This window comes from Myotis daubentonii, chromosome 16, assembly GCF_963259705.1.
Source record: "Myotis daubentonii chromosome 16, mMyoDau2.1, whole genome shotgun sequence".
NCBI lineage: Eukaryota > Metazoa > Chordata > Mammalia > Chiroptera > Vespertilionidae > Myotis > Myotis daubentonii.
Window position 1 is genome coordinate 20,185,040 of NC_081855.1, and position 27,249 is coordinate 20,212,288.

General features: G+C 59.9%; 3 protein-coding genes across 7 annotated transcripts in view; 2 read left to right on the top strand and 1 right to left on the bottom strand.

Moving 5' to 3' along the window:
• The first annotated feature begins 1,627 nt into the window (after positions 1-1,627).
• On the top strand, positions 1,628-4,816 carry GGT6 (gamma-glutamyltransferase 6). The gene is made up of 4 exons (XM_059669032.1): positions 1,628-1,841; positions 2,406-2,608; positions 2,691-2,804; positions 3,316-4,816. The coding sequence occupies exons 1-4, from the start codon at positions 1,708-1,710 to the stop codon at positions 4,365-4,367; spliced, it is 1,503 nt and encodes a 500-aa protein (XP_059525015.1). The 5' UTR covers positions 1,628-1,707; the 3' UTR covers positions 4,368-4,816.
• An 886-nt stretch (positions 4,817-5,702) lies between these two features.
• On the top strand, positions 5,703-20,949 carry MYBBP1A (MYB binding protein 1a). Its single transcript, XM_059669028.1, has 26 exons — positions 5,703-5,973; positions 6,152-6,247; positions 6,971-7,054; positions 7,141-7,215; positions 7,316-7,423; positions 8,547-8,722; positions 8,860-9,027; positions 9,153-9,270; positions 10,109-10,404; positions 10,662-10,772; positions 11,345-11,470; positions 11,647-11,814; positions 11,905-12,010; positions 14,562-14,658; positions 14,775-14,926; positions 15,233-15,316; positions 15,397-15,546; positions 15,631-15,801; positions 15,889-16,046; positions 17,228-17,474; positions 17,699-17,833; positions 17,913-17,981; positions 18,559-18,672; positions 18,833-18,934; positions 19,811-19,959; positions 20,138-20,949. The coding sequence occupies exons 1-26, from the start codon at positions 5,761-5,763 to the stop codon at positions 20,862-20,864; spliced, it is 4,200 nt and encodes a 1,399-aa protein (XP_059525011.1). The 5' UTR covers positions 5,703-5,760; the 3' UTR covers positions 20,865-20,949.
• Positions 20,950-21,250: 301 nt separating this feature from the next.
• The window catches only part of SPNS2 (SPNS lysolipid transporter 2, sphingosine-1-phosphate), a 37,650-nt gene continuing 31,651 nt past the window's right edge, over positions 21,251-27,249 (bottom strand). Inside the window, exons 6-13 of one of the 5 annotated variants that reach the window (XM_059669029.1) lie at positions 26,991-27,133; positions 26,624-26,776; positions 26,316-26,505; positions 25,952-26,017; positions 23,948-24,046; positions 23,698-23,862; positions 23,238-23,428; positions 21,251-22,804 (exon numbers count right to left, since the gene is read on the bottom strand). In XM_059669029.1, coding sequence (XP_059525012.1) covers positions 22,330-22,804; positions 23,238-23,428; positions 23,698-23,862; positions 23,948-24,046; positions 25,952-26,017; positions 26,316-26,505; positions 26,624-26,776; positions 26,991-27,133 — 1,482 coding nt within the window. In that variant the 3' untranslated portion in view covers positions 21,251-22,329. Of the gene's footprint in view, positions 22,805-23,237; positions 23,429-23,697; positions 23,863-23,947; positions 24,047-25,951; positions 26,018-26,315; positions 26,506-26,623; positions 26,777-26,990; positions 27,134-27,249 lie in introns of those variants that run through there. The other 4 variants (XM_059669031.1, XR_009449099.1, XR_009449098.1 and 1 more) reach the window with 4 other exon arrangements.

Sequence of the window (27,249 nt, forward strand, 5' to 3'; positions counted from 1 at the left end):
TCGTCTGTGTTGTGGCATGCTATTGTAGATCCCTCATTCCCACCGCTGCCTCCCGCTACTGATAATGCAGCGGTTCTCAACCTGTGGGTCGCGACCCCTTTGGCGGTCGAACGAACCTTTCACAGGGGTCGCTTAAGACCATCCTGCATAGCAAATATTTACCTTAGGATTCATAACAGTAGCAACGTTACAGTTATGAAGTAGCAACGAAAATAATTTTATGGTTGGGTCCCAACATGAGGAACTGTATTTAAAGGGCCAGAAGGTTGAGAACCACTGTTAATGGGTGTGCGGACACTTCCCAAAGTGGGGCTGTTCCCATTAGTGATGCTATGAACATTCTAGGACGTGTCCGTTGGGTACATACCCAGGAGAGGAATTTCTGAGGACTCGACCCTGTTTAAACGTCGTTGAGAAGAAACCAGTAGAGAAGATGTGAAGCTATGGGAGAGAAGGGAGTCAAAGGAAGCGAGGTCCCTGGGGAAGTAGGAGGCAAGCGGTGGGAAGGGTTGGGCCTGAACCAGAGGCAGGGAGTGGCAACAGGTGGGGAGGAGAGAGCAGTGGAAGGTGGGTTTGTACTTGGGGGTGGACCAGCCTTGATTTGCCCACGTGACGTAGGAAGCAAGATGGTAGCCTGAAGTGTGGAGTCGCAGGGTTCGGGGTTTGAGGCAGGAGAGAGGGGGAAGGTTTGAGGTGGTCAGAACGGCCAGCAGAGAGATGACTGGAGGACGAATGAGACTGAGTCCATAACCTGTCTGGTAGCACTCTGGGATTCTGGGATTTTGCCACAGAACAAGTCCTTGATGTGAGTCCCAGAGAGAAGGAATTCGGAAACCTGGTTTCCAGGCTGTGGCTCCCCAAGGGAGAGGGGCTGTAGCGCCACCTGCTGGCCAAGAGCCATATGACTGTTTCTCTACCTCCCGTGGCTCCCCAGATAGAGAAACCCTGATCCTAGAGCAGCGGTTCTCAACCTTCCTAACGCCGCAACCCTTTAATACAGTTCCTCATGTTGTGTGACCCCCCAACCATAAAATTATTTTCATTGCTACTTCATAACTGTAATTTTGCTACTGTTATGAATCGTCATGTAAATATCTGATATGCAGGATGTATTTTCATTGTTACAAATTGAACATAATGAAAGCATAGCGATTAATCACAAAAACAATATGTAATTGTATATGTGTTTTCCGATGGTCTTAGGCGACCCCTGTGAAAGGGTCGTTCGACCCCCAAAGGGGTCGCGACCCACAGGTTGAGAACCACTGTCCTAGAGGAACCTCAGGCTGAGCCTTGAACACAGCCAGACACCTACCTCCACTTAGAACCTAGGCGAGTGCTGAGCCCCGATCCAAGCAACAATGTAACTGCAGTCCCAATTCAAGCTCCACTGCCCTGCATTAGCATTCTGAACAGGCCTGGGGGTTCCGGGGCTGCATCCCCTGAACAGGGAGCCAGCAAGCAAGCATCCTGGATCTCAGGGCCTATGGCAAGAGTCCCCTGCCCTGTGAGCCCCTAGGCCCTGTGCCCTGCTGGGCCAGGCTCTCCCGCAGCCTTCCCGGCCCGTGACCTGCCCAGACCTGTTCTAGATTCCACACCACCCTTCCCCAAGGCTGCCTCACCTCCCACCTGCCTGGCTCGGGCAGGGCCTCCTGAGACTCAGCTGGGAGATCTGGCAGGCAGGCGGCTGGGGCAGGCTCCGGGGCCATGGAAGCCACAGCGGAGCCCATGCTCTATCGGAAACTGCTGCTCTGGGAGGAGAGCTGGGAGTCTGGGGAAGAAGAGGAGGAGATAGCAGAGCCGCTCGTTCTGGGCCCCTGGAAGCCGCAGGACTCCTCTGGGTGAGTCAGGGAGGGGTCTGGGCACCTGGCAACTCAGGACTGCGGCTGGGCATGTCCCTCCCTCTGGGGCCCCTAGTGCTTGGCTCGGCTCCAGGAACTTTCTGGTTGAATAGGAGGAACCCTTGCTGCAGCCCCAGACCTGGCCTGAACCAGTCAATTCGAGGTCTGTGTGTCTGAAGGGACATTTGTACCAAGCCAGCCCTGCCAGCTACTCTGTCAGAGGTTCCCAATCCCACCCCCTGGTGCAGGAGGCACCTGTTGAGCAGGTTAGGGCCTGGCTGCACCTGGCTGGGCCCGCTCCTCAGCCTGCCAACCTCCTGTCCGGCTGTCCTCCCGCTGGCTCAACCCTGCCTGTCCAACCTCCTCTCTAGGACGCCCTCCCTCGCTGTCCCCAATCTTCCTGTTTCTGTCCGGGCTGGGCCATCTACCGAGAAGCCCTTCTCCTTGGCAAACTTATACTCCTCTTGCAAGCAAGGTCAACCTTTGGGGAAATATGCCCTGGGTTTTCTTGGGGCTCCCGGCTGGCTGCTGCCTCGGCCCTGGCTCAGGACAACCTCTCTGCAGGAAGAAAGTTGGTGCTCGGCCCGGGGCCTGGGCTCAGCTAGTGGCCGCCCTGCTGCTGTTGGCCGTTGGCTTCTCCCTGGCCGTGTGGCAGCTCCACACCAGGGCTGGCGCTACAGAAACCTCGGGCTCTGGGGCCCCTCCCCCCAGCGGGCACTCCCACCGCCCTGGCGTCTACCACCACGGTGCCATCATCAGCCCTGCAGGTCAGTGATGAGAGCAGCTCGGGGAAAGGAAGGGTCAGGATCACTCGGGCCCCTTCCCATGACAGTCCCTTCCTTGCTGCAGCCCCGTGCTCCGACCTGGGCCGAGAGCTGCTTGTTGCCGGGGGCAATGTCGTGGACGCCGGAGTTGGAGCAGCTTTGTGTCTGGCAGTAGTGCATCCTCATGCCACAGGGCTAGGTCAGTGACCCACAACCCCAGTGATCCCTACCCTGGGCCCAATCGGTGACCTGGAAGCCGGGGAGTCAGTGGCCCTGACCTCAAGGCTGGTTAGTGAGCAGGACTGGGACTTGGCCAACCCTAGGCTGTGACTTTTTTTTTTAATGATTTTTAAAAATATATATATATTTTATTGATTTTTTTACAGAGAGGAAGGGAGAAGAATAGAGAGTTAGAAACATCGATGAGAGAGAAACATCCATCAGCTGCCTCCTGCACACCCCCTATAGGGGATGTGCCCGCAACCAAGGTACATGCCCTTGACCAGAATCGAACCTGGGACCCTTCAGTCCACAGGCCGACACTCCATCCACCGAGCCAAATCGGTTAGGGCAGGCTGTGACTTTTAATTCTAGGTGATCTTGACCCCAGGTGGGTTTCCAGGCCCAGTCAGTAACTCCCGGCCCCAGGCTAAGTCAGTAGCCCTTAACCAGGGGCTACTGAGTGGCCGTGACCCCTTTGTCTTCCCCAGGTGCCATGTTTTGGGGCCTCTTCCACAATAGCTCCTCGGGCAATTCAACCGCCCTGACATCAGGCCCGGCCCAGACCCTGGCCCCCGGCCTGGGGCTGCCCTCGGCTCTGCCGACCCTGCGCTTGCTGCACACACGCTTCGGCCGCCTGCCCTGGCCACGGCTGCTGGTGGGCCCCACCACACTGGCTCAAGAGGGTTTCCTGGTGGACACACCCTTGGCCAGGGCTTTGGCAGCCCAGGGCACAGAGGGTCTCTGTCCACTACTTTGCCACACTGATGGGACCCCCCTGGGCCCTGGGGCCCGTGCTACCAACCCTAAACTGGCAGCTGTGCTACGCAGGGCAGCACTGGCCCCCACCCCAGACTTTGCTGAGGATGCTCTACTGAGTCTGCTGGCCAGAGACCTGGGGCTGGAGAGACCCTCAGCTGAGCCTATGCCCACCTTGGAGCCAGCACTGCAGCTAACGTCGGCCCAGGGCATCCTGTTCACCACCCCCAGCCCCTCAGCTGGCCCAGAACTCCTGGCATTGCTGGAGGCAGCCCTGCAGTCTAGAGGACTCAGCCCTGCTCCGTGCCCACCACCCCTACACGCTAATGAGACCCCCGTGAGCAGTGTCCTGGCCACCGTGGATAGCAGCGGCTCTGTGCTCCTTCTCATCGCCTCACTCAACAGCTCCTTTGGCTCTGGACGCCTGTCCCCAAGCACTGGGGTTCTACTCAGCAACCTAGTGGACAAGTCCGCAGTTAGTACCTGGGCCTGCCCCCTCATTCTTCGTGGTAGCCCAGATGGCACAGAGGACGATGTGTTGGGGCTGGTGGCTTCAGGGACCCCCGCAGTAGCCAGAGTGACAATTCAGGCCCTGCTCAGCCACCTGGCCGGGTCCCAAACCCAGGCCCAGCACCAGCACCAGCACCAGCACCAGAACCAGCAAGGACCGACAGAGGCCTCCAGTGTTTGTGGCCAAGGAACCCTGCTCCGGGTGGCAGCCCATGCAGAGCACGCCCACGTCTCCAGTGTACCCAGTGGCTGCTGCCCCTTCCAGGGCTTCTAAGCGGGCAGGCAGAGCAGGCCCAGCTGCGATGGAGTGTGCAGAGTATGCCTGGATTATGTGCTCACGGCTGGCTGAAGCCCTCAGACTCTGGCCTGGTCAGTTACGGGGACTGGCTCTTCTCAGCTAAGGAAACTGAGGATAATAAGAAAAGAGCACCAGGGCCTGGGGCCAGCCCTGAGTTGGGGTCCAGCTCTGGGGAGGAAAGAAGGACGAATGCCAAGTGCCTGCCTAGGCTCTGGGCTCCGTGGGCAGGGCAGGCAGAGCCCGGGGTACTGCTGGCATCTCCATCCTCCCCTTCAGGCCACCCTCTGCTGATCTCCCTCAATGAGGCTGGAAACAAAATAAAGATCAAGTCCCACGGATGCCATGTGCCATTCCTGCTACTTGGTTAATTTCCCGTCAGTCTTTGAGGCGCCTGTGTCAGGGCTTCCCCCTGGAGCAGCACAGGAGGCCCCACCCAAAGAGGCAGAGCCTGCGCTGATGCTTTCAGCTCCCCCTGCTCTGCCCGCCTCCTGTCTCCGAGGGCACCACATGTACAAGGCAAACCTCTTCATCTCACTTCCTGAAACAGACAGCAGAGCAAGGAAAAGGTTAAGAGGGTGAATAGGAGGTTCCCCAGGGCCTGGGTACAGAAAAGCTGGGTGTATGAAATTTAAATGCCAGGTTGGGCCCTGACCATCCCACCTCCCTCAGGGCTGGGGTCTCTCTGGACTACACCCTCCAAAGACAGATTCTCAAGTTGACAAACGGGGTGACCAGTAGCACCTCCATATATACACATTGTAAAAGGTATTTCTGATGTAATAGAACTCTAGATCCTACCACCTCAATCTGCCCCCCACCCCTGCTTAGAAAGAAAATTCTTCCCCTGCTCAGTAAATGGTAGCACAACCTACCCACTCATTTTAGCCCTAAATCTGGCATCCATCTCTTCCCTCCCCCCACCCCCCACATCCATCACCCACTACCAGCTCCAAATTAGCTAGACTCTGACCTGTTCTCCTATTACCTTGACCCAATCCACCATTGTCTGTTCCTTCTGCTTCTACCTCTTCACTCCTACAATCCACGCCTCACCTCCCAATACAGCTGCGTATAATCTTTTTAGAGTGTAAACAGAATCAAGACTTGACCCTCCATAAAACCCTCCAACGACCCACCACACTCAGGATAAAATTCAAACTCATTTACTGGTGCCCCAGAGAAAGGCCCTGACGGTCCCGGCCCCGCCCAGCCTCTCCCGGCCCCGCCCAGCTCCTCTAGGCCCCGCCCAGTCTCTCCGGCCCCGCCCATCTCTTCCCGGCTGCGCTGTCCCCAGCCGACCCAACCGAGAGCGCACGCGCAGCGACCCGACCCGGAAGAGGCTGCCCCGGAGCCCACGTGTTCGCGGAGCATGGTGGCGGTGGAGATGGAGAAGCGGGACGGCGCCGCGGCTATGTCTCCCGGAGAGGCGGCGAAGGGCGGCGCTCGGCCTGCCGACCGCCAGGGCCTGCTGCAGCACAGCCGCGAGTTCTTGGACTTTTTCTGGGACATTGCGAAGCCGGAGCAGGAGACGCGGCTGCAGGCCACGGAGAAGTTGCTGGAGTATCTGCGCGCGAGACCGGAGGTATGGCGGCGGGGCCTGGGACAGGGCTGCGAGGGTCTCAGCAAAGAGGGGTTGGGGGTTGGGGCACATGGTCGCGAACCTGGATGTCCAGGTGAGCGCGGGCCGAAGGGCGGAGGCGGGAGGCGGGCGCGGTGCGATTCTCTTGACGGGTCGCCCCGGGAATGCGCTGGTTCCGCAGGGGTCCGAGATGAAGTACGCCCAGAAGCGCCTCATCGCTGGGCTCGGAATGGGGCGAGAAACCGCCCGGCCCTGCTACAGTCTGGCCTTGGCCCAGGTGAGATGGGGACTCCTGGAAGGGGACCGGCCGTGCCGGTCAAAACGGTGGGGAGTGAGGAGGGCAGATGCTCGGTTGCAGGAAGGGAGGGGGTCAGTGGTCTTCGGAGGGAGAAGTTGGGGGAGGTGACATCTGAGCTGATGGGACGCGTCCCCACGTGGAGGTGTAGAGAGTGTATGAGCCAGGCATGTCTGTAGAGAAGCCCTGACAGGTGGATAGGAGGTTGAGCGGTTTTCTTCTTGGTACATGGATTGACCGACCTCTGAGTGCGCAGTTGACTGGGGGCAGTAGGCTTTGGAGTGGGTTCACTTATCTCTGCAACGTCCAGGGCCCTCTGATGCCAAGTGCCGCTCAGCCGATTATAGGCCGACCCGCTTCTGAGGAACTTAAAGAGCTGGAAGCACAATAAAGATCATTCCTTTAGGGTCAGCCTGAGGGGAGCTCCGAGCAGGCTGTGGGGATAGAGTGTCTGGGAATCTATTGTCCGAAGGAGGTACTTTCTGCAACCTGGGTAGGCATGGGGCAGGGAGGCAAGATTCAGCTCCTCTCCAGCAGCAGATGCCATCATCGGTGGGTAGCTTCAGAGGCATCCTCAGGGTTGGAGCAGGGATCCAAGGCCTCTGGGCAGAAACTGAAGGGAGAAGCAGGAGGAGGTTGCGGTCTGTTGGGATGTGGCTGGGCCACCCCCCTGAGCCCTCTCCCTCCTGCCACAACTCCTGGCAGTTGTTACAGTCTTTCGAAGACATCCCTTTGTGCAGCATCCTGCAGCAGATACAAGAGAAACATGACCTGCGGACAGTTAAGAAGGTAAGAGCCAGTGTCCCCAGGGAGGTCAGCAGCCCTGGGTGGCGGGTACTTGGGGCCTTCTCACCGATGCCGGAATCCTTTTGTAGGTGATGAGGAGACCTGCTCTTTTTGCAAACCTGTTTGGGGTGCTAGCCCTCTTTCAGTCAGGCAGGCTGGTGAAGGTAAAAGCTTTGGGGGAACGGGATTATGTGGACTGGCTGGGGAGTGCTGGGTGGCGGTGACACATCCTGCTCGAACCCTCTACCCTTTTGTGGGCACCAGGACTCAGAGGCACTGATGAAGTCCGTGAAGCTACTGCAAACCCTGGCCCAGCACTACAACCACTTCCGGGAGCAGCCCCAGAAGGCCCTGGTGGACATCCTCTCTGAGGTACGGGTTTATGGGGTGTGGGACCTTGGGTAGCGAGCGCTACTCGTTACAGAGACATGGAGAAGACACGAGTTAATGTTAACTGGTGGAGATGCTCTAGAGCAGCACTGTTCTGTAGAAATACAAAAATGTGTAACTGACAGTAACTATATTACAAAGGTAAAAAACAAACAAACACCAACTAGCTTAATGGCATACTTAATTAACCTGGTACATCTATTAGGTTGCCTAAATAACAACCTAGTGTTATTTCAACATGCAATCAATATAAAAAGTTGTAGAAGTACTTTACATTCTTTTTGTCATGTTAAGTTTTTGAAAGCCAGTGTGTATGGTGCACTTAGAGCAAGACTGTTCCGATTAGCATTTCCCAGGTGCTCAGTAGCCACTTATAGCCAATGGCTGCCATATTGGACAGTGTAGTTACTAGAACAGCACCTGGCATGTTGCAACTATATTTAAACATGTTTGCTGTTGTTTGGGGGCAGAACTGGCCCCTCAGGGGGGACCCCCTCCCCACTGCCCTACTTGGGAAATGGAGATAGGCTAATACCTGGAACCTTTTGCTACTGGGGAAAAGGCAAGGACAGCAAAATACTGGGCCCCAGCTTTCTGCACGGTTCTGGCTGCAGAATCAGAGGATCTGAATTTGAACCCCAGCTCTCCACTTGGGGTTCCTTATATAAGAAATGGGCTAGTCCTGAAAAACACGAAAGAGGAATGATAAAAATGGTGACCCCAAACCAATTGGCATCAGTGGGGTGCTTATTAAAAACCCAGCTTCCTGCTCTAGCCGGTTTGGCTCAGTGGATAGAGCATCGGCCTGCGGTCTGACGGGTTGTGGGCGGCATGCAGGAGGCAGCCACTCAGTGATTCTCTCATTGATGTTTCTATCTCCCTCTCCCTTCCTCTCTGAAATCAATAAAGAAATATATTTTAAAAACAGCTTCCTGAGACTTGGAAATTGGAGCTTTTTAACAAATACCCTCTGATGATTTTGATGCCTAGCAAGGGGGATTGTGGCTCCCCCACCTCAGATTGGCACTGTACCAGGGCCCTCGAGGGAGCCCGTAGGCCTCTCTTCACAGGAGAAGAGACAGGGTGCTGTGTCTCCCCACCCCAGGTCCCGGAGTCCATGTGGCAGGAGCTCCTGCCGAAGGTTCTCAAGCCCGACTTGAATTCAATACTGGGCTCCCCTGAGCACCTGGAGATCTTCCTCTTGGCCCAGCAGAAGGTGCCCGTGCAGCTGGAGAAGCTCATGGGATCGGTCAACCTATTGTCGGATGAGAATATCCCCAGGTGTGAGGGAGGTGGGCGGGTTTCTGAGGCCAAGGGGCTGCATCTGGCCATTCACGGATTTGCAGTATGGCCTGGGGTGTCCCTGCTTCCCTTGTCTGCTCGGTGGATGCCACCTGAGTCCCCTCTGCCGTCCACAGACTGGTGACTGTGCTGAAGCTGGCCGCCAACTCTGTGAAGAGGGAGCGCAAACTGCCCGCTGTGGCTCTGGACCTGCTCCGCCTGGCGCTTCGGGAAGACAAGTTCCCGTGGTTCTGGAACGAAATTGTGGAACAAGGGCTGCTGAAGAAGCAGTTCTGGCCGGCCAGGTGCCTGTGGCGCTTCTCCACTCTTGACCCCTCTTTCCTGTTTGTTAGGCTGAGGTGGGTTGGCAGTCCCAAAGTCCACCCAGGGGAACTGAGGGCTCTGACCAGGCTCTGTCACGCACCCTTAGCTACGTGTGTTTCCGCCTGCTGGGCGCATCCTTGCCCATGCTGTCCAAGGAGCAGCTGCAGCTGGTGATGCGAGGAGACACGATCCGACATTATGGGGAGCACGTGGTCACTTCTAAGGTGGGTGCCACCCTGCAGCCCACACTGCCAGAAACAGCCAGGCTTCCTGCTAAGCAGGGGGGTGGGCCGCCTCAGGGATCAGTCAGCTTCTGGAATACAAGGTTGCTCTTCGCTCCAGCATCAGGGGTCTTCCTGCCCCTGGTCCTGCCTGGTATGGGTAAGCACAACTCCTTTTGGAAGGAGCCTGGGAGCTGGGTGTCCCTTCCCTCTGCCCCTCTGAGCAGAATTTCGGCAAGGTTGGCCCTTCTGCCCTCGGCAGAGGCATTACAGCCAGCAGCCTGCCCAGACCCCCATCCACCCCGGTGTCGATCTTAACACTGTCCATGCATCCTTCACTGAGCCAAGCACTCAACAGGGGAGTCAGGTGGTGGTTAGGAGCATGGGATGGGGGACCAGACCACAGTCCCCGTCCTGGCTCCACCACTCACTGCTATGTGAGCCCACACAGGGTGCTTCCCGGCCCCGTGCCTGCCTCTCCCTGAGGAGAGGAGCGGAGCTTCCTCAGAGTTGTTGTGAAGATGTTCTCTTAAAGTAGGAAGCATAGCTGGGTTTGCTCCTCGCCGGCTCATTTCACCCTCACAAGCAGCTTTGGAGAGCTGCCTCCTGTTAGAATTCGGGGCGGGCTGGTGGGGGCGGGGCAGATCAGAAAGTAAAGAGCACAGGCTGGGAGGCCCCGCCAACCGGGCCCACATCCCAGTTGTACCAATCAGAGCCCCCAGAAATTACTTCTAAGCCTTTTATTGGCTGCACGAGGGAGAGGCACTGGCTGGGCCTCGTGTACCCTGTGGTGGAAGAGGCTGGCAGGGCTGTCGGTCAGTGCAGTGCCTGACTCTTGCAGTACCCGGGCCAATTCAAGTTTGCTCCAGAGATGAACGAGTACGTTGGGACCTTCCTGGAAGGCTGCCGAGATGACCCCGAGAGGCAGTTGGCTGTGCTGGTGGCCTACACTTCCATCACCAACCAGGGCCTCCCCGTGGTGCCTACCTACTGGCGGGTCGCGCGGTGCCTGAGTTCCCCCGCCCTCAAGGGCTATGTGGCCTGGCTGCGGGACATGTTTCTGCAGCCTGACCTGGACTCCTTGGTGGACTTCAGCACCGGCAATCAGAAGAAAGCCCAGGATGCTTCGATCCACGGGTGAATGGGCCCAGCAGGGCAGGGAGGGGCCCAGGGACCAGGACTCTCCCTCCTACACTATTGGGGTTCCATGGAAGGGGAGGAAAGATGATGGGGAGCTGAGCCATAGCTCTCAAAGAAGGCCTCAGTTTCCTCACGTGTTCCCATGCTGGTGTTAGGAGGGCGGAGGTCTTGGTGTTCCTGTCTCCGAAATGGGCAGAGGAGCACCATTGTTACCATGGCTGAATGGCTCCTGTGACCTGGCTTCTGCCCTCCAGGCCTGAGCGAGCTGTGTTCCGGCTGCGGAAGTGGATCATCCTCCGCCTGGTCAGCATCGTGAACAGCTTGCACCTGGAGAAGGAGGAGGCCTTGATTGAGGAGGTGGCCAGGTGTGAGACGTGCTCAAACCACAGCCCCCCATGGGTGGAGCAGCCGAAGAGTTGGGCCTCTTGCCTAGTCCTAGTTTGGGTCGCCCCTGGAGCCAGAAGTGTTGGGGTCAGGTTGTCCATGGGGAGCAGGCAAGCCATTCCTGTCCCTCAGGCAGAAGGGATTTGGGAGAAATTCCTTGGGAGCCTGTGAAAGGAAGGGACCCAGGAAGTGCAAGGCTGCAGGGGCCTCGCAGGCTCCGAGTGTCCCATGGGCAGCCTCTGCACATGGACAGGGTCAGGGAGGTCTCACCATTGGCCTCACCTTGCCAGGTGCTCATTCGGCTCTCACTGCAGTACCAGGGGGGTAGCCCGTGTTTGCAGAAACAATGGTGTGACTTGGTTGAGGTCACACAGCCTTGAGTGGGTCTTGGTTCCAAGGGAGGGATGTTGGCTCCAGATCTGAGAAGTGTCTACTTCTCTTCGGAGTGGCTCCCTCCTCTGCCTCCAGGCCTTCGGTGGTGCCATCTAAGGAGGGGCTGGTGAAACTGCGTGGCACTAACCGGCAACACGGCTTGATCTCCCACCTTCCCCAGGTTTTGCTTTTTCCACTCGTTCTTTGAAACAAAGAAGCCCACATCCCAGATCCCTGAAACTGGGCAGCAGTTCTCCTTCCCTGTGGACGGCCGGGCCCGATCGGTGGTCAGCATTGCCTTCTTCAGGTAGGTCACGGGCAGCTCTGGAGAAGCTGAGGGTGGGCTGGCAGGGCTGGAAGGTGGCCTTGGGTGCTTCTCCAGTTCTAAGCTGGGAGAAATGCTGGCGTTCCGGTGGGTCAGGGTGTGGGGCTGGGACGGGCGGCCGTGTTTACTAACCCAGCCGGTGACCCTCCCTCCCCCAGCCTGCTGCAGACCCTCAGCACACAGTTTAAGCAGGCTCTGGAGCAGAGCCAGGACAAGCAGCCCTGGACCTACCGCCTGGTACAGTTTGCTGACATGCTGCTGAACCACAGCCGCAACGTGTCCCCCCTGGCGCCCTTCACTACGCAGCAGCGCCAGGCCTGGACCCGGTGAGGGGTGGGATTTCCAGAGGGTGGGTGGGTCGCTCTGGGGTCTGACCCTGGCAGCCGTGGCCTGAGAGCATGCCCGTCTCCCACCAGGATGCTACAGACGCTGAAGGAACTGGAGGCTTGCTCCTCAGAGGCCAAGGCCAAGGCCACTGCCTTTCAGCACCTGCTACTCCTGGTGGGCATCCACCTTTTCAAGGTACGGCACCTGGACAGGAGGGGCGGTGGACGTGGGGTCGGGGCCCTAAGGCTTCCTCCCGAGCAGCTTGAGGGCTTTGCCAGGGAAGGCTCTGGGGGGCTGAACGTTTAGGGGGTTGAACCAGCTGGTCCCAGTGGAGTTCAGCGCCGGCAGCTCTTCTCACCCTCATGATTTCTTCTTAACTCTGAACCTTCGTTTCTCAGTTGGCGTACAGTATTCGTTTCAGGTGTACAGCGTAGTGATGAGAGGTTTCTGTAACTTACAGAGTGGTCGCCCTAGTAACACTAGTACCCACCTGACACCATACGTACTTATTACAGTTTACTGACTACCCATCCACCGTGCTGTACTTCATATTCCCATGACTACTTTCTTATACCTGGCGATTTGTGCTTCTAAATTTCTGCCCCTTTTCACCCATCCTCCCAATCACCCTCACACCTGACAAATTATCAAAATGTTCTCTGTACCTATGAGTTTGTTTCTGTTTGCTTGTGTTTTTGTTTTTTTAGGTTCCACATCTAAGTGAAGTCATATGGTATTTGTCTTTCTCTCTCTGCCTTATTTCGTTTAGCATAATACCCTCTAGGGCAGCCGTGGGCAAACTGCGGTCTTGGTAGAGTGGCCTTAAGTCGTAGGTATCCCGTGGGGCCCAGTGACTTAGCCTCCCTGGTTGGCCGAGCTGGGTGCGCCAGGTGTGTCCCTAGTGTGGGCTGTGTGTGTCCTGTTATAGTTGAGCTTTGATTGCTGTTGGCAGTGGGAGGGATTGACCCTCAGGCTGAGTGTCTGAGGACTGGCCATGACTAAAGTGGAGGAACTGTTGTGTGGGGACTGGCCCCACAGAGCAGGATTTACTGTGGCCAGGCTCCGGTGCCTGCTGAGTCCACCCTTGGGTGTGCCATTTGGGGTGGTTGGGCGGTGCTCTTGGGAGAGGCTGGTGCAGCCAAGTTCAGCAGTGGCCTTTGCTTTCCTAGGGTTACCTGGTATGAGCTTCAAAGCGATCTGCAGACGGTTGCCACTTGGAGGTGCCCGGGAAAGGCTAACCTGCACACTGAGGGCAGCTGCCACTAGTGCAGGCCTGGGGCTGCTTAGCAAGAGGTCTGAGGCCAGAGGCTCCTTGTTTAGGGTTTGTGAGCTTTTGTGAGATTTTTAGGAAAGTCCACATCATAAGCCAAAACAGGCTGTTAGTGTGGAAAAGGCACTGGAAGCACTGAGTGGGCCTGAAAGCTGGATGAGGCAGGGTCTCAGGGAATCCCCAGGCCTGGGCAGACCATGTTAGCCAGGTTAATGGAGACTCAGATATGTTGCCTGCTGCCGGCTCTGTAGGGGAAGGGCTCACAAAAGGAACAGTGGCCTGCGCCAGACAATTCCGTTCCTCCCTATATATCTCTGGCACTTTTTGAGCTGTTAGGGACTCCAGCGTCCCTCTGTCCCATCAGCCACAACCTCCGCTGGTTTTCATAGGCAGAAGTTACGGGGACTTCTCTTCCCAGCACTGGAACCCTGGGCTGGGAGCCCATTGTGGTGCCGGGACCCTTTACTCCTCAGCGGAGGTCTCCACAGCCGAGATACGCCTCCCGATTTTTAACCACAATACATGGGTGTGGGGCCAGCCCCTTCCATGTCTCTGCCCTCCTACCAGCCTCGCTTCTTGTGTACATTCTTAATTCTGGGACTTCTGTTCAGCTAGTTTTCAGGCTGTTCTCAATTACGGTTGTTCTGTAGTGGTACTTTTTTTTTAAGCTTTTTAAAAATATGTTTTTATTGATTTGAGAGAAAAATGAGGGGTAAGGGAGAGAGAAACATTGATGTAAGAAACATCAATCGGCTGGGGATCCATGGCCCTGGCCAGGTGGCTCCACTGGAGTGTCATCCCGTACACACAGTGCTGTGGTTCGATCCCCAGTCGGGGTGTATATGGGAGGCAACAAGTCATATTCTGTCTCTTTCTCCCTCCCCCCTTCCTCTCTCTCTAAAATCAATAAAAACATCTCCTCGGGTGAGAGTTTTAAAAAAAGAAAAGGTGCCTACACAGCCAGGGAGCTGGAGACGAAGGAGGCCAGAGCGCTGGGCTTCTATTCCGGCGTGTTCTGTGACCCCTGGCCCCAACATTAAACCCCCACTGCATGGCGAGGGAGAACTCCGCCATTTCAGTACCATGGATCACACAGGCTGCTTTTAGAGCCCCCCCATCCCTAAAGGGTAGGTGGCTGGAGTCTGGGCTTGTCCCCAACAAGACGGGTTAAATGAGTTTAAATTACATTAGTTAAAATGAATGATTTTCCATTCTTTCTATGTAGTAATGTTGAACTAAGAGTAGGAGGAATTGTGAACCTTAAGCATGGGGCCTGCTGGCTTCCTGTGACTGCCCAGCCATCCTTGTCCAGCTCTGTCTCTGGTGTCCAGCTGGAGTCCTCCTGGCTGGTGAGGGTGACTGGACAAGGCACGCTGCCATGTTCTCGGCCTCTGATGATGCAGCAGCTCCCCCGGACTGGCCCCTCCCCTGGGAATGGGGATGGGGCTCGGCTCCTGATTTCTGGCCTCCCCACAGAACCCCACAGAGAGCTGCGAACTCCTAGGTGACATCCAGACCTGCATCCAGAAGAGCCTGGGGGAGAAGACCCGCCGGACCCGCTCCAAGGCTGCCAGTGGGTCCTTGCCCCTGGGGGGAGCGAGGAGGAATGGGCAGGGCACATCCTGGGCACAGCGGGGACCAGGATGGGACAGCGGTGCCTGCCCGGACTCAGACCTCTCCCGCTTGCAGAACCCCAGGAGCCGCCATGGGTGGAGGTGCTGGTGGAGATCCTCCTGGCCCTCCTGGTCCAGCCCAGCCACTTGATTCGCCAGGTGGCCTGGAGCGTGTTTAGCCACATCTGCGCCCACCTGACTCCACGTGCCCTGCAGCTAATCCTGGATGTGAGTTGGGGCCTCTGAGGAAAAGGGTCCCGGGAGGTGGCTGTCCAAGCACCAGGGCTGCCACATCAGCCCCTGGTCCTCACTGGAACCTGCCGAGCGCGTGGGGGCCTCAGCGCTCTGCTGCCGTGCAGCCCTGACCCAGGAGGTGCTGGCGTTGGGCATGGAGGGTGTAGCCTTACCTCCTGGGCGTCACTTTCCTGCCTTGACCCTTTGGCCGAGACTGGACTGGGCAAGGCCAGGGAAGTTAGTCGAGAGGGCCCAGTGGTCTGAGGAGGTCAAGTGTCAGCATCTGGGAATACCCTGCAGGTGCTAAACCCAGAGCAGAGCGAGGACGAGGACGACAACGTGGTGGTCACGGACGATTCCGAGAAGCAGCTGGAGAACGAGGAGGTACTTGCCAGCAAGGGGCGGCGCGGGGTGGGCAGGCACGTGGTGTGCAATGGGGACTACTACACACCAGCCACCCACAGGACAAGAACTCTGAGAGCGAGGACAACAAAAACTCGGAGAGTGAGTACGGGAGTGATGAGGAGGAGAGTGATGAGGAGGATCGCGACGGGGACGTCGACCCCGGCTTCCGGGAGCAGCTGATGGCCGTGCTGCAGGCAGGGAAGGCGCTGGTGAGCAGAAGCTCGGAGACTCCCGTCCCTGTCTGTCTGCATGTGCCCGGAGGCCAGGCCGCTCACTGGGCATCTGTCGCTCAGGGTGGAGTCGATGACGACGACGATGAGGAGCTGGGGGACGAGGCCATGATGGCGCTGGACCAGAACCTCGCCAGCCTCTTTGCCGAGCAGAAGCTGCGCATCCAGGCCCGGAGGGACGAGAAGAACAAGCTGCAGAAGGAGAAGGCGCTCCGGCGGGACTTCCAGATCAGGGTGAGCCGAGAACCAGCCTGAGCGCCTCCGACGCTGTCCAGCCCAGTCGCCTCCCACACCGCACTGAGCCCGCCCGTCCCGCCACAGGTCCTGGACCTGATTGAGGTGCTGGTGACCAAGCAGCCCGAGAACCCCCTGGTCCTGGAGCTGCTCGAGCCGCTGCTGAACATCATCCGGCGCAGCATGCGCACCAGCAGCACCAAACAGGAGCAGGACCTCCTGCACAAGACGGCCCGCATCTTCACGTGAGCCCGGGCGGGTGGGCGGGGACCGCCGACACGCCCCAAAACCCACGCTCCGAGGAGCACTAGGCCTTCGGGGTTTCCCAAGTAGAAACGGTAGAAGCCAGGTTTCCAGAGGGGGCCCTCTCCGCCCTCGAGGTTCACTGCTCTGCCCTGAGAGCACGTGTCACTCAGCCACCCCGCCACAGGCCGCCTCATCCATCCATCTCCCACACGGAGCAGCTCTGCGCTAGACCAGCAGTCCTCGGGGAGCCCCAGCCCTCAGGGTCCCTGCAGTTGGGAAACCAGACTGTCGATCCGGCAGTGACACCCTGGAATTGTGGGGGCGGGGTAGGGTAGTGGGTAAGAGACAGTGGGGGCACAGGGTGGTGAGGGCACTAACCCGGTCTCAGGGTGAGGGCCGGCCGGCTGGGGAAGCGTCAGCAGTGCTGGGACCTGTAGAGGCCGTCATGCCTGCGGCCACGGGTGAGGCAGAAGGTCCAGCGGGGAGCCGGTCGGGTGCAGCTGGGACGTGAGAGTCCTGTGGACCTCTAGCTGTCTTAGGAGCCACAGACGTTTCACCAAGGGCTCGGGCAGGGGGCAGGGCTGGCCTGCCCTTTAAGGAATGGGTGGCAGCATGGGCGGCACTAGCGCAGGGAGCCCAGCCAGAGGGACGAGAGGGGGCAGGTGTGCTGGGAGACGAAGGCCCAGGGACGGGAGATGCTGGTACACAGACTAGCGCAGGTGGGGAGAGTGCGACGGACGGTGCACCCCAACTCTTCCGTGCCAGCTTCAGGCCACACCTTCTCCGCTCCTCCTGCCACCTGCTTGGGTACCCTTGGTCTTGCTTAGTGTCCTAACCTTTCGTCGCTACTGTGTTCCCAGCCCTGCGGGCCGTGCGGGTTCTGAGTACATAGACCATGGTCTTGCTTTATGAAGGGCCTGAAAGCCCAGGAGAGAGAGGTGTAGACAGGAGATGTGGACCCGGCCGGGGGTGTTGAGCCCAAGGCCCAGGGGCCGTTCTGGAGCAGATCTGCAGCTGGCCCTGGACCTCCCACTGAGCCTTAGTCAGATCCCTTTCCTCTCTAGGTGTCGATTCCCCACCTGGGAAATGGGCTTGGGGTCCCTATTGGGGGGTGGCTTTGCTTGGGAGCAGGGGTGGGAAGAGAATGTTGTAACTAGTTGTGCCCCTTACCTCCCCGCAGACACCACCTGTGCCGCTCCCGGCGTTACTGCCGTGACGTGGGCAACTGCGTGGGGACACTGTCCACCCAGGTGGAGCGGCTGGTGCAGCAGGCTGCTCACCAGGCCGACTCCTCCGTCGCCCTCTACTACTTCAACGCCTCCCTCTACCTGCTCCGGGTGCTGAAGGGCAACACCGCTGACAGGTCCATCCACAAGCCCCAGAAGAAAGAGAAAGCTGGCACCGGCACCAAGCCCAAGGGCCCCGAGGTGAGCAGGCGCTGCCCAGAGGGCTCAGCCTACTAGTAGGAAGGGCAGTGCCGGTAGAGAGGAGCAGACTCCAGGCAGCAGGCCGGGACCACCTGCCTCTTTCACAGATGGGGACTTCAGGCCCTGACTTCCCAAGGGCCCAGCTTTCAGCCTCCTGAGGCAGCCCAGGCTCGGCTCCCAACCAGGGCTCCCTCTCCCTGGCATTAACCAGTGCGCTCTCGCAGGTGGCCCAGGCTGCCAGCTGCTTGGATTTGAACCTCGTGACCCCGATCTACTCATCAGCACTGAGCTCCTTCCTGACCAAGCGCAACAGCCCGCTCACCGTTCCCATGTTCCTCAGTCTCTTTTCCCGGCACCCGGTGAGTATAGGGGCCGGCCCACCCCTCGGGCCCTGCTCACCCCGTTCCCCGTCTCATAGCCCTGCCATTCCCTCCGTAGATGCTCTGTAAGAGCCTGCTCCCTGTGGTGGTCCAGCATGTGACGGGCCAAACGCGGCCTCGCCATCAGGTAGGGGCCTGTCTGAACTACCCACTCGACTCACTTCTGGGTGTTTGTGAGGCCCAGGAGTGCCCTGCTGACTAAGGGCAGGCAGGCTCACCGCACCCCTGTCCCTGTGACCTGGCCGGCTCCTGCCTCTGCCACTTCCCATGTGGCCTGAGCCCTCCGACTCCATAGTGCTCATACTCTGGCTACCCGCTCAGGTCCTAGCAGACAGGGCAGGGCGAGGACGGAGACGAGGCTGGGGAGGCTGGAGGAAGACAGTAGTGAGTAGCGAGAGGGCAAAACTTCTCAATCCAGGTTGCTACCTCTACCCAGCTGAGAGCCTTGCTCCCGCACCCCAGGCCTCTGTTTCCGCACCCCCCTAAGAAGAGGGGACAGGAGCAGATGACTTCTGGGCCCAGAGCTCTGTGGTGACAACCCAGGCAGGTTGGAGCCAGAGCAGCAGGTGCCCCTCCCCCAACCTAGTGTTGCCTTGGCCTCAGGAGGTGCCCAGCAGGCTGCCAGAGCTCTTGGGGTCCCCTGTGGTTCCCTAAGCCTTGGCCAGCATGCCCAAGCTCCTGGTGACCACTTTCCACCACCCCAGGCCCAGGCCTGCCTGCTGCTCCAGAAGACCCTGCCCATGCGGGAGCTGAGATTGTGCTTTGAGGACCCCGAGTGGGAGCAGCTGACCGGCCAGATCCTGGCAAAGGTCACGGAGGTAACAGCCACAGGGCTCCCCTTCCACCCCCCATCAGGAGTTGTTCTCTCAGAGGAGGGAGGGTTACCGGGACACTAAGCCTGGGGGTGGCTGGGGGTTGGGAGACACTTGGTCACATGGGAAGCACTCGAGTGGCTCAGCCTGGCCACCTTCTCCTTAGAATCTGCGGGCCCTGGGGGAGGCGCAGACCAAGTCGCAGCAGCTGAAGAACCGGTCTTCCTTGGAGCTGCTCAACACCCTCCTCTGGATCATTAATCATGAGGTGAGCTGGAGGGAGGTCACAGGGGAAGGTTCTGGATGCCACGTGGGGGAGTTCAGGCTGCCAGGGGAGGAATCGGGCTCTTTCTGTGTTTAGAGAGCCGTGGACACAGGTGCTTGACTTGGGAGGGAGAGTGCCCACTTGTGCCTGTCCAGGGTCAGGGTAGGAGGCTGCGCTGGTGTTGGTGCTCCAGTCAGAAAGCTGAGGAGGTGAGGGTTCCTGGTGGGCAGCGTCAGGAGGAGCCGGTTCCCAGGCCTGCAGAGATGGGCCAGGGGCCATCAGAATGGGGCAGTGGCAGCTGTGGCTTAGTGTCTGGGTCCCTCAGTCTGGCCCAGAGGGAGAGGTCTGGGAGTTCCGGCATAGACACTGGCCAAGGCCCACATGCAGGGCAAGCTTGCTGAGGGTGCTGGAGGGAGCAGGTGGGGCCAGGGCAGGGCCTTGCCGAACAGCGGGGGACCTGAAAAGCAGCTGAGTGGCAGCAAAATGCCAGGAGGAAAGGGTGTTCTGGAAGCCAGTGGGTTTCACATAACCCATCCCGTCTGTGGCAGGAAGGGTGAGATGGGTAGAAGGGATGTGGCCACCCTCGCGTCATTGCATGGTGCCGCCAGAGGGGCGGGCTGAGAGGGAGGGAGGTGCGGGAGCAGAGATCGGAGCTTCTGGCTGTAGGGAGAGGGAATGAATGTGGCACCTGGGCTCCTTTTCTTCCTAAGGCAAGTGAAACTGGTGACTCACAGGCAGGAGTGGCTGAGGGTACAGAAGGGGGCGCGGGGGTCCCTGGAGAGGCAGTCATTGGTCAAGGGTGGGAAGACAGGGCCAAGAGCTGGCAAGAAGCCCCGCTTCCCATTTCCACGCTGACCACAGCTTTCCCACCTCCCGCAGAAGCTGACCTTGGACCTGACCGTTGTGCGGGGCGTGCTGCAGAGCCAACAGCAGTACCTGCAGCACAGGGTGCAGCAGAAGGAGCAAGTGGCCGGGTCCAGCCGCCTCTACAACATTTACTGGCACGCCATGAAGGTCCTCGGAGTCCCGTAGGTTCTGGGAGGAGGGCCCACACACCTTGGGAGGGCTGGAGCGATCCCCACGCTGCACACATTCTGACTCGGCGTGCCCGGCGTGGGCAGTTGGGTCCCATGGGCCACAGAGATGGGGGACACTCTTATCTCTGCCCTCACCAGATGCTTCCTTACTTTGCTCACTTCCTCCCAGGCGCCCCAAGTCGGAGAAGAAGGAAGCCAAGGAAGTTAGTGCCACGCAGAGCCCTGTTAGCATGAAACGGAAGAAAAAGGGATTCTTGCCGGAGACCAAGAAGCGCAAGAAACGCAAGTCAGAGGGCACCACACCAGAGGAGGAGGCCAAGCCTGCAGCCACCGGCGGGGACCAGCCCCAGCCCCCCAGCACAGGCAAGAAGAGGAAAAGGAAGAAGGCTAAGGTTGCAGCCCAGGCCCAGGCGGAAGGGACGCCTGCTGCCAAGAGTCCTGCCACCGAGAGTCTGTCCCCAGAGCCCCCGGCCAAGACCCCAAAGCTGCGGAAGAGAAATCGGAAGCTGTCCCAGGTGAACGGAGCCACGCCTGTGTCCCCCACGGAGCCTGTTGTGGAAAAGCAGGATCAGAAGGAGCTGCCCCAAAAGGGGGTCTCAGGCAAATCTCCACAGTTGGCACTGCAGCCCCCGGCCAAGACCCCAAAGCTACAGAAGAGAAATCGGAAGCTGTCTCAGATGAACGGAGCCACGCCTGTGTCCCCCACGGAGCCTGTTGTGGAAAAGCAGGATCAGAAGGAGCTGCCCCAAAAGGGGGTCTCCGGCAAATCGCCACAGTCGGCACTGCCGCGGAAAAAGGCAAGATTAAGGTTGTCTTTGGCCAACAGGAGCCCCAGCTTTCTCCAGAGTGGGGCCAAGAAAAAGAAAGCACAGCTGCGGAAGGCGACGAAGCCCTGAGTGCCGGCCCTGCCCCTCGGCCCTCCCCGTCAGCCCTAGAGACTCCTATTTTTTCACCAGGATTTCAATAAACCAGCCACTCTGAGGTACTGCCTTCTGGTACTGGGGGGAGAGGGTCTGCGGGGAGGTCCTGCTGCAGCAGGGGCAACCCGAGTCCTTTCCTGCATGGCCTGGGCTGCTGTCCTTCTCAGCCCAGAACACGTGTACGTCGTATGGGGCTGGGACCCTGGCTCCTGGCAGTGTGGGCCAGGTGAGGGCTCATGTTCAGGTGGGTCAGCTCGTAGACCCCCCCCCCAGTGCAGGCCTGGCCACAGGCTGGCTGAGCACAGGTGTGACCACTCCTTGTGCCCTCCCCCCACGCTGCTTTCCTGCAAGAGCCACCAGAGCATGATTTAAATAGGTTTATTTCTTCATTTACAAGAGGAATATATTTGGCTTCTCTTAAGACTCTGAGATTCACAATCAGCAGCTCTAAAAAATAAAGGAGCAGTTTGGCTTCCGGAAGGAAGAGGAGGCAACACTTGGACCTGGTTCTTGTACAACAAGAAAACATTGCTGGGGCCCCAGTTGAGGCTGGGGTGGGGGTGGAGGCCAGGCTGGTCTTTAGGGATCCCACCCCCTCGCTAGGCCCCCAGGGTGCCCCAGAGCATGGCAGGGAGTGGGGTTTCCAGTAGCTTCCACACCACTGAAGCCACACCGGCCAGTAACTACAGGGCAGCGAGCATTGTCTAGGCTGGCTCAGAGGGGCTCCTGGCCACTAGGCCCAGCACGTGTGCAGGGAGGGAGTGGAGCGGAGCAGACATGAGAAGCTGCACGCTGGGGACCAGGGCTCAGGTGACATTGGCAGCTGCACCCTGCATGTGGCTATGAGGGTGGGGTGGTATATGCAGACAGGACCATAGGGTGGCCAGCGGCTGGGGGCAGTAGTGGGCTGTGGAAATGCGCGTGAGCAGCGGCAGCTGATGTTGATGGAGATGGTTCTGGGATGTCAGCCTCCACCAGGCTACTCCCTGGGTCAGGAAGCTGAGTGGAAGGCTGCTTCCTCTGGCTGTCAGAGCCCTGGCCACTGCCCCAGGGATTCTGGGAATGATCCCCCAGGGCCCTGCCCCTGGAAAGAGTCTAGAGTGGGGCAGGAGTGGTCTGGCTCCTGTGGGGGGTTCAGGAGATGAACAGGTTTTCCAGGGGCTTCAAGGAGCCCTGTGTGGTGGGCACCCCCAATGATCTCAGGCCTGGGGCACAGGTGGCTTGTAGCAAGCACCAGGGCCTTCACCCCTGGTGATGCCAGCTCCTTGTTGGGGTGGTCTCCACCTGAGGGACCCAGGCTATGCCCGGACAAAGCCACCGAGACAAGTGCCCTCTAGAGTGACCGCCAGGCTAGGAAGTTCTCAGCGACAGCTGCCCAGCTCTGCCAGGTTGAGTCCAGAGGCCCAGCCGAAAGGCTCCGGTCCCCACACACCAGGGAGCCTCAGAGCCTGAAGGGCCACCCCGAGGCCTGGACGACCTCTCTGCGCAGTCCGGGAGCTGCTGGGTCTTCAGAGCTGCCGGTGGTGCCTTGCCCGGCCAGCTGCACTGCAAAGTCTGACTCCCTGGCCCCGCGGTCTGCGGAGGTCAGGGCCTGGCCCAGGATCATATAAGCTGGTGACAGGCCAGGCTCTCTCCACACACTCACTGGGGGCTGTCTTCTCCCTGGGTCCCAGCGGCCCTGCAGGCCAAGCCCAGGGCTGGGGGTCTGTCTGACCACGTGGCCCCAGCACACACAGCCTTCCAGGTTAGTTGAGGACGTGGCCTCGTGGAGCCACGGCCACTCAGCTGTCCCAGACCAGAGCTGGGCGTCCAGCCGTGGGTCCCGTGGGAAGCTGGGCAGCCCAGCAGGACTGGGATGCTGAAGGACACTTCCCAGACTAGGTGGGAGCGAGCATTCTTCATAGTTCCAGAGGCACCTAGAGGGAAGGGGGGTCAGAGGTCAGAGGTGGGGCTTTGGGAGGCATTTTTAAAGCTTCCTTTCCCTTGCTGTTTGGAGAAGTGACTTCCTCTGGGCTCTGGGGGCATGAAAGGGGTGAGGGTCTGTGGGGGCCAGGGTATGGGGTGGTGACCTTGGGTCTTGCCCTGCTAGGAAGTGCTGCCCCAGGGGCCAGGTCCAGAGGAAGGTCAAAGTAGTCAGGCCGTGGCACTTCTAGGAAATGAGGATGACAGCAGGGAGTCGTGGCCCTGACCTGTGCCCTCAGCCCTTCTGAGGAAGGAAGGGGGCTGATTTACTGGAAGAGGGAGCCTGCACCCCTCCCCCGATCCTCAGGAGGAAGTGCCCTGAGTGCCCCCTCCCTAGTCCCGCCTCCCCTCCCAGGAGCCCCCTCAGCCTCCCTGGCCTGCACTCACCGCCTCAGACCTTCATGGATGCGGGTGGCATCACCAGCTCGTTCGCCCTGGGGGAGAGACGGGCAGGGGTCAAGGTGGCACATCAGCGGGGGCCGGGCCCGGGCACTGCTCTGGCGCATCGAGTCACGGGGGCCGGTTGACCGGACGTGCTGGGCAGGGACCTCGTCAGCCCCAGGGGGAGGTGGGAGAGCCCAGGGGTGGGGAGAGGAAAGAGAGAGAAGAGTAAAGAGGAGAAAGTCAGAAAATGAGAGAAAAAGGAAGGAGAGGGGTCCCAGCTCTGAAAACCGTTAGCTCCAAGAAAAACCCAAGCCTCGAACCACAGGCACAGCTGGCTCACCACAGGCTCCCACAGCTCCATCAGGAGGTCAGGGAGGCGGGACCCCAGGGGCCAGGCGACCACCCCCTCCCACCCAGGCAGGGCTGTGGCAGCGGAGGCAGCCGGCCCACCCACACCCACTCACTGCTGCTCGGCCTTGGCACGGTCACTGAGGAAGAAGAGGGCAGTGGCTAGGAAGAACATGCCACCCAGGACCACGACGAAGGGGCAGAGCATGAGGGCGTAGCCCAGGCTCAGGAACTCCCAGAGCGGGGATTCCTTGGTGCTCTGGCGGATCAGGTCGGAGATCTGCGAGGATCGTGGGTGCGTGTCAAGGCAGGCCAGCCCCTGTAGCCCGTCACCCACCACGGCCGCGCCCACCCCAGGCACTCACAAAGCCGATGAGGTAGGGGCTGCCAGCGTCCCCCAGCAGGTGAGAGGTGAAGCTCTGCAGGGCCACGGCGGTGGCCCGTCTGGTGGGGATGACCACGTACTGTGGAGGAAGGTGGCAGGTCAGAGGCCAGGGAGCCAGGCCACCCCCTGGCCTCATCCCTGGGGTCAGGACACTTCTGAAGATCCCTTCTGCCCTGGTGTCTTAGCACCTCACCCCCCTCAGCCCTTCTCCTTCCCCCCTCTCCCTCCCACCTCTGCCCCAGGGCCCTCTGCTCATCCCCAGCTCACAGACCGGCCGCCTTGGATTCTGCACTGGGCTCTTGGAGAGCCAGCTGCAGTGGTCAGGGAAACTGAGGCCCAGAGGGACACAGGTTACACAAGGGTCAGGCCCCTGACTCCTCAGCCTCCTGCCCTCACCTCCTGCAGCTACAGACCCACCAGAGTTCCCCTCCTGAGGACCTGGCAAGGCCTACGTTGGCCCACGAGGGAGGGGGAGAAGGGCCCTACCTGGAAGAGCCTGCACTTTGACCCCTGGGCACCCTAAGTACCAAGTGCCTGGAGCTGCTAGGCCGGGAACCCTGTCAGACCAAGCAGGCCCTAACCACCGGTGGCAGCCCCGCGCTGCGAGGGCCCAGGCCAGAGGAGGAGCATGGGCAGGCAGCAGCCCCCTGCCCTGAGCTCCTCTTCCAGGCAGAGTGCCTGCCCTTGGACAGTCTGTGGGAGCAGCCAGTGCCCCCTGGGCACCCCACTACAGGGGGCAGGGAGGAGACCTGGACCCGATGGGATTGTGTGGCCCCATTTCCAACAATCGTCACGTGGCTGTGACACTAAATAAAATGGGACACGATTTCCCTGGGACCCAAACTCTGTCAGCAGCTGGGGCTGCCCCTGGGGGCAGAGGCAGGGAGGGCCTCCTGCCAGCACCAAGCACACTTGATTCAGACAGATTCCTCCTCCCTCCACTCCGGGCATGTGCAGTGACACCCCCACAACCCCTGCCACCCTGCCTGGCTCCATGCCTAGGCACAGTTGAGTCAGACCCCCCTGTACCCCCCAGCCCAGTCCCTGGTGTGGGTGAGAGAGAGACGGCTCAGGGAGGCAGAGATGCAGGAAACTGGTGGGCAGGACAGCCTTCCTGGAGAAGAGGGGCTGGCAGGAGCCCAGTGCCCGGCCACCTCTGATCCCCTGGGCTGCCCCCTACAGTGGCACCAAACCCTGAGTGCCCCAGGATCGGCCCAGAGGAGCCCTCAGCCTTCTGCCCCAGGGCCTGTCCCTGAAGCTCCCAGACACTCTCCCCACCCCAACCCCACCCTGCTGGGCTCTGCACCCCCTTCTCCCAGTTCTCTCCTGACACTGACTTGGAGTCCAGGGCATAGGACCAGGTGTCACCCCATCCCCAACCCTCGCCACCCTCAGACTGCTGCCACTGACCAGGACCACAGCCCCTCCCGGGCTGCACCCAACCTCGCCCAGGGACACAGACCCCCGCCCCCTGCGCTCAGACAGCCCTTTGTCCCCGGCCGGCTGGTCTGGAGCCCATTGTTGGCCCTGTGAAGACGGCCTCTGTCCGCCTGGCCACAGCCTAGCCGCGGGCACTCAGGCAGGCACGCCTGGGACGCAGGCTGAGCTGGGTCGATGGAAGCTCAGACCCTGGGGGAGGAGCGCTGGCAGGCGGCAACCCCTTGGTGCCAGCCTGGCACTGCCAGCCTCCTGGCCACAGACGTGAGCCTCCAGACATCCCCTCCCTATCCAGTCTCCACATCCATCCAGCCTGCTCAACACTCCAATTTCAGGCCCTGCTCCATGCAGACCCCAACATCTCTGATCACCTCCCTGCCTCTAGGCTCACCTTCCCAGCCTGCCTCCCCCACCACCACACACACACACACTCCACCACCACCACCACCACCAAGTCCTGCAGCTCTTCCTCCCCTTCCTTCGCCCTCCCCAGCTGCCTGGAGAGTCAAGAGGCCTGGTCAGCAGAGGCGACCTCAGCCTGCCTCACCATGAGGATGTCTGCGGTGATGGCCCAGTTAGAAAACAGCAGCGTCTCCCCAACAAAGATGCAGATCTGCCCAGGAGAGACCGGAACAACCGTCAGGAAGCCCCACACACACACCCGTGGCCTCAGCTTGCTCCCTGCACCCTGGCTGCAGGAAGGGAACCCCAAAGCCTCCCAGCCTTCCCTGGCCTGCAGCTCCTGGCAGTCAGGCTCGTGAGGATTGTGTGGCTTATCAAGATGCCCACAGCCGAGCCCTGGACAGGCCCTGGACAGAACAGGGACAGGCACATAGGAGCCTCCCCATAAATCACACTGCTTCTCCTGCCAGGCTGCTCCCCACCACCCCTGAGCCCCCCACTGCACTCACATAGGCCCCCACGATGCTGCTCTTGGCGGCCACGAAGATGAGGCAGATGAAGATGGCAGAGCCCAGCATGCCCACAGCACACACCAGCGGGTCGGCTCGCTGGGTCCGCAGGCGGCACCAGCGAGTGGCTCCTGCCCCCGTGACCACACCCAGAAAGCCCGTAAAGCAGGTGATGGCCCCGAAGATGAGGCTGTGGGACAGAGGAGGTGGGGGATGGGTTGAGAGGAAGGCCAACGCTGGGGCAGAGGGCCGGCACCTCTGTCCAGCGTCCCTCGCCGCCCACCTCCCCCACCTGGGCCTGGCCCCACCTGTCCTTGGTCCCACAGGGCGGGCTGCTGCACGCCTCTGCCGTCTTCTGCACGACTTGGGCGCGGTACAGGTACAGCGGGATCCACATGCCCAGGGCCCCTGTGGCGAAGGACACGGCCGACGTGGCCAGGGAGGAGAAGACGTAGCTGCGGCTGGGGAGAGGCCGGGCAGCGACACTGAGTGGGGCCCGGAGGCAGCCTTCGCTCCCCACTCCTCCCGGGCTCCAGGCGGGAGGGCAGAGTAATCAACACGTGGCCCCCATGTCACTCCCAGCACTGCCGGCAGCGGAGACAGCAGCAGGGAGTCCGGCCACGGGTGCTGGGCGGGCCCCCCTCTTCTCACCAGACACCCCCCAGCAGGACTCACTTGCGGATCAGGGCCTTCATGTCTCGGAGCCACGAGGTCCGGGCCTTGAGCTGCCCCCCGAGCTGGTCGGCATGGCCTCTCTTCGTGGCTGGGACCAGGACGAGGATGAGCGTTCCTGTGATCATGCCCGCGATAGGGGACACCTGATGGCACAGGGAGCACCAGGTTAGGATGCCAGGGCCACGCCGGCGCTGTCTCTGCTGCACCAGGAGGGGGAGCGCAGGCAGGTCACACTCTGGGCTCTGGGCTCCAGGTTCCT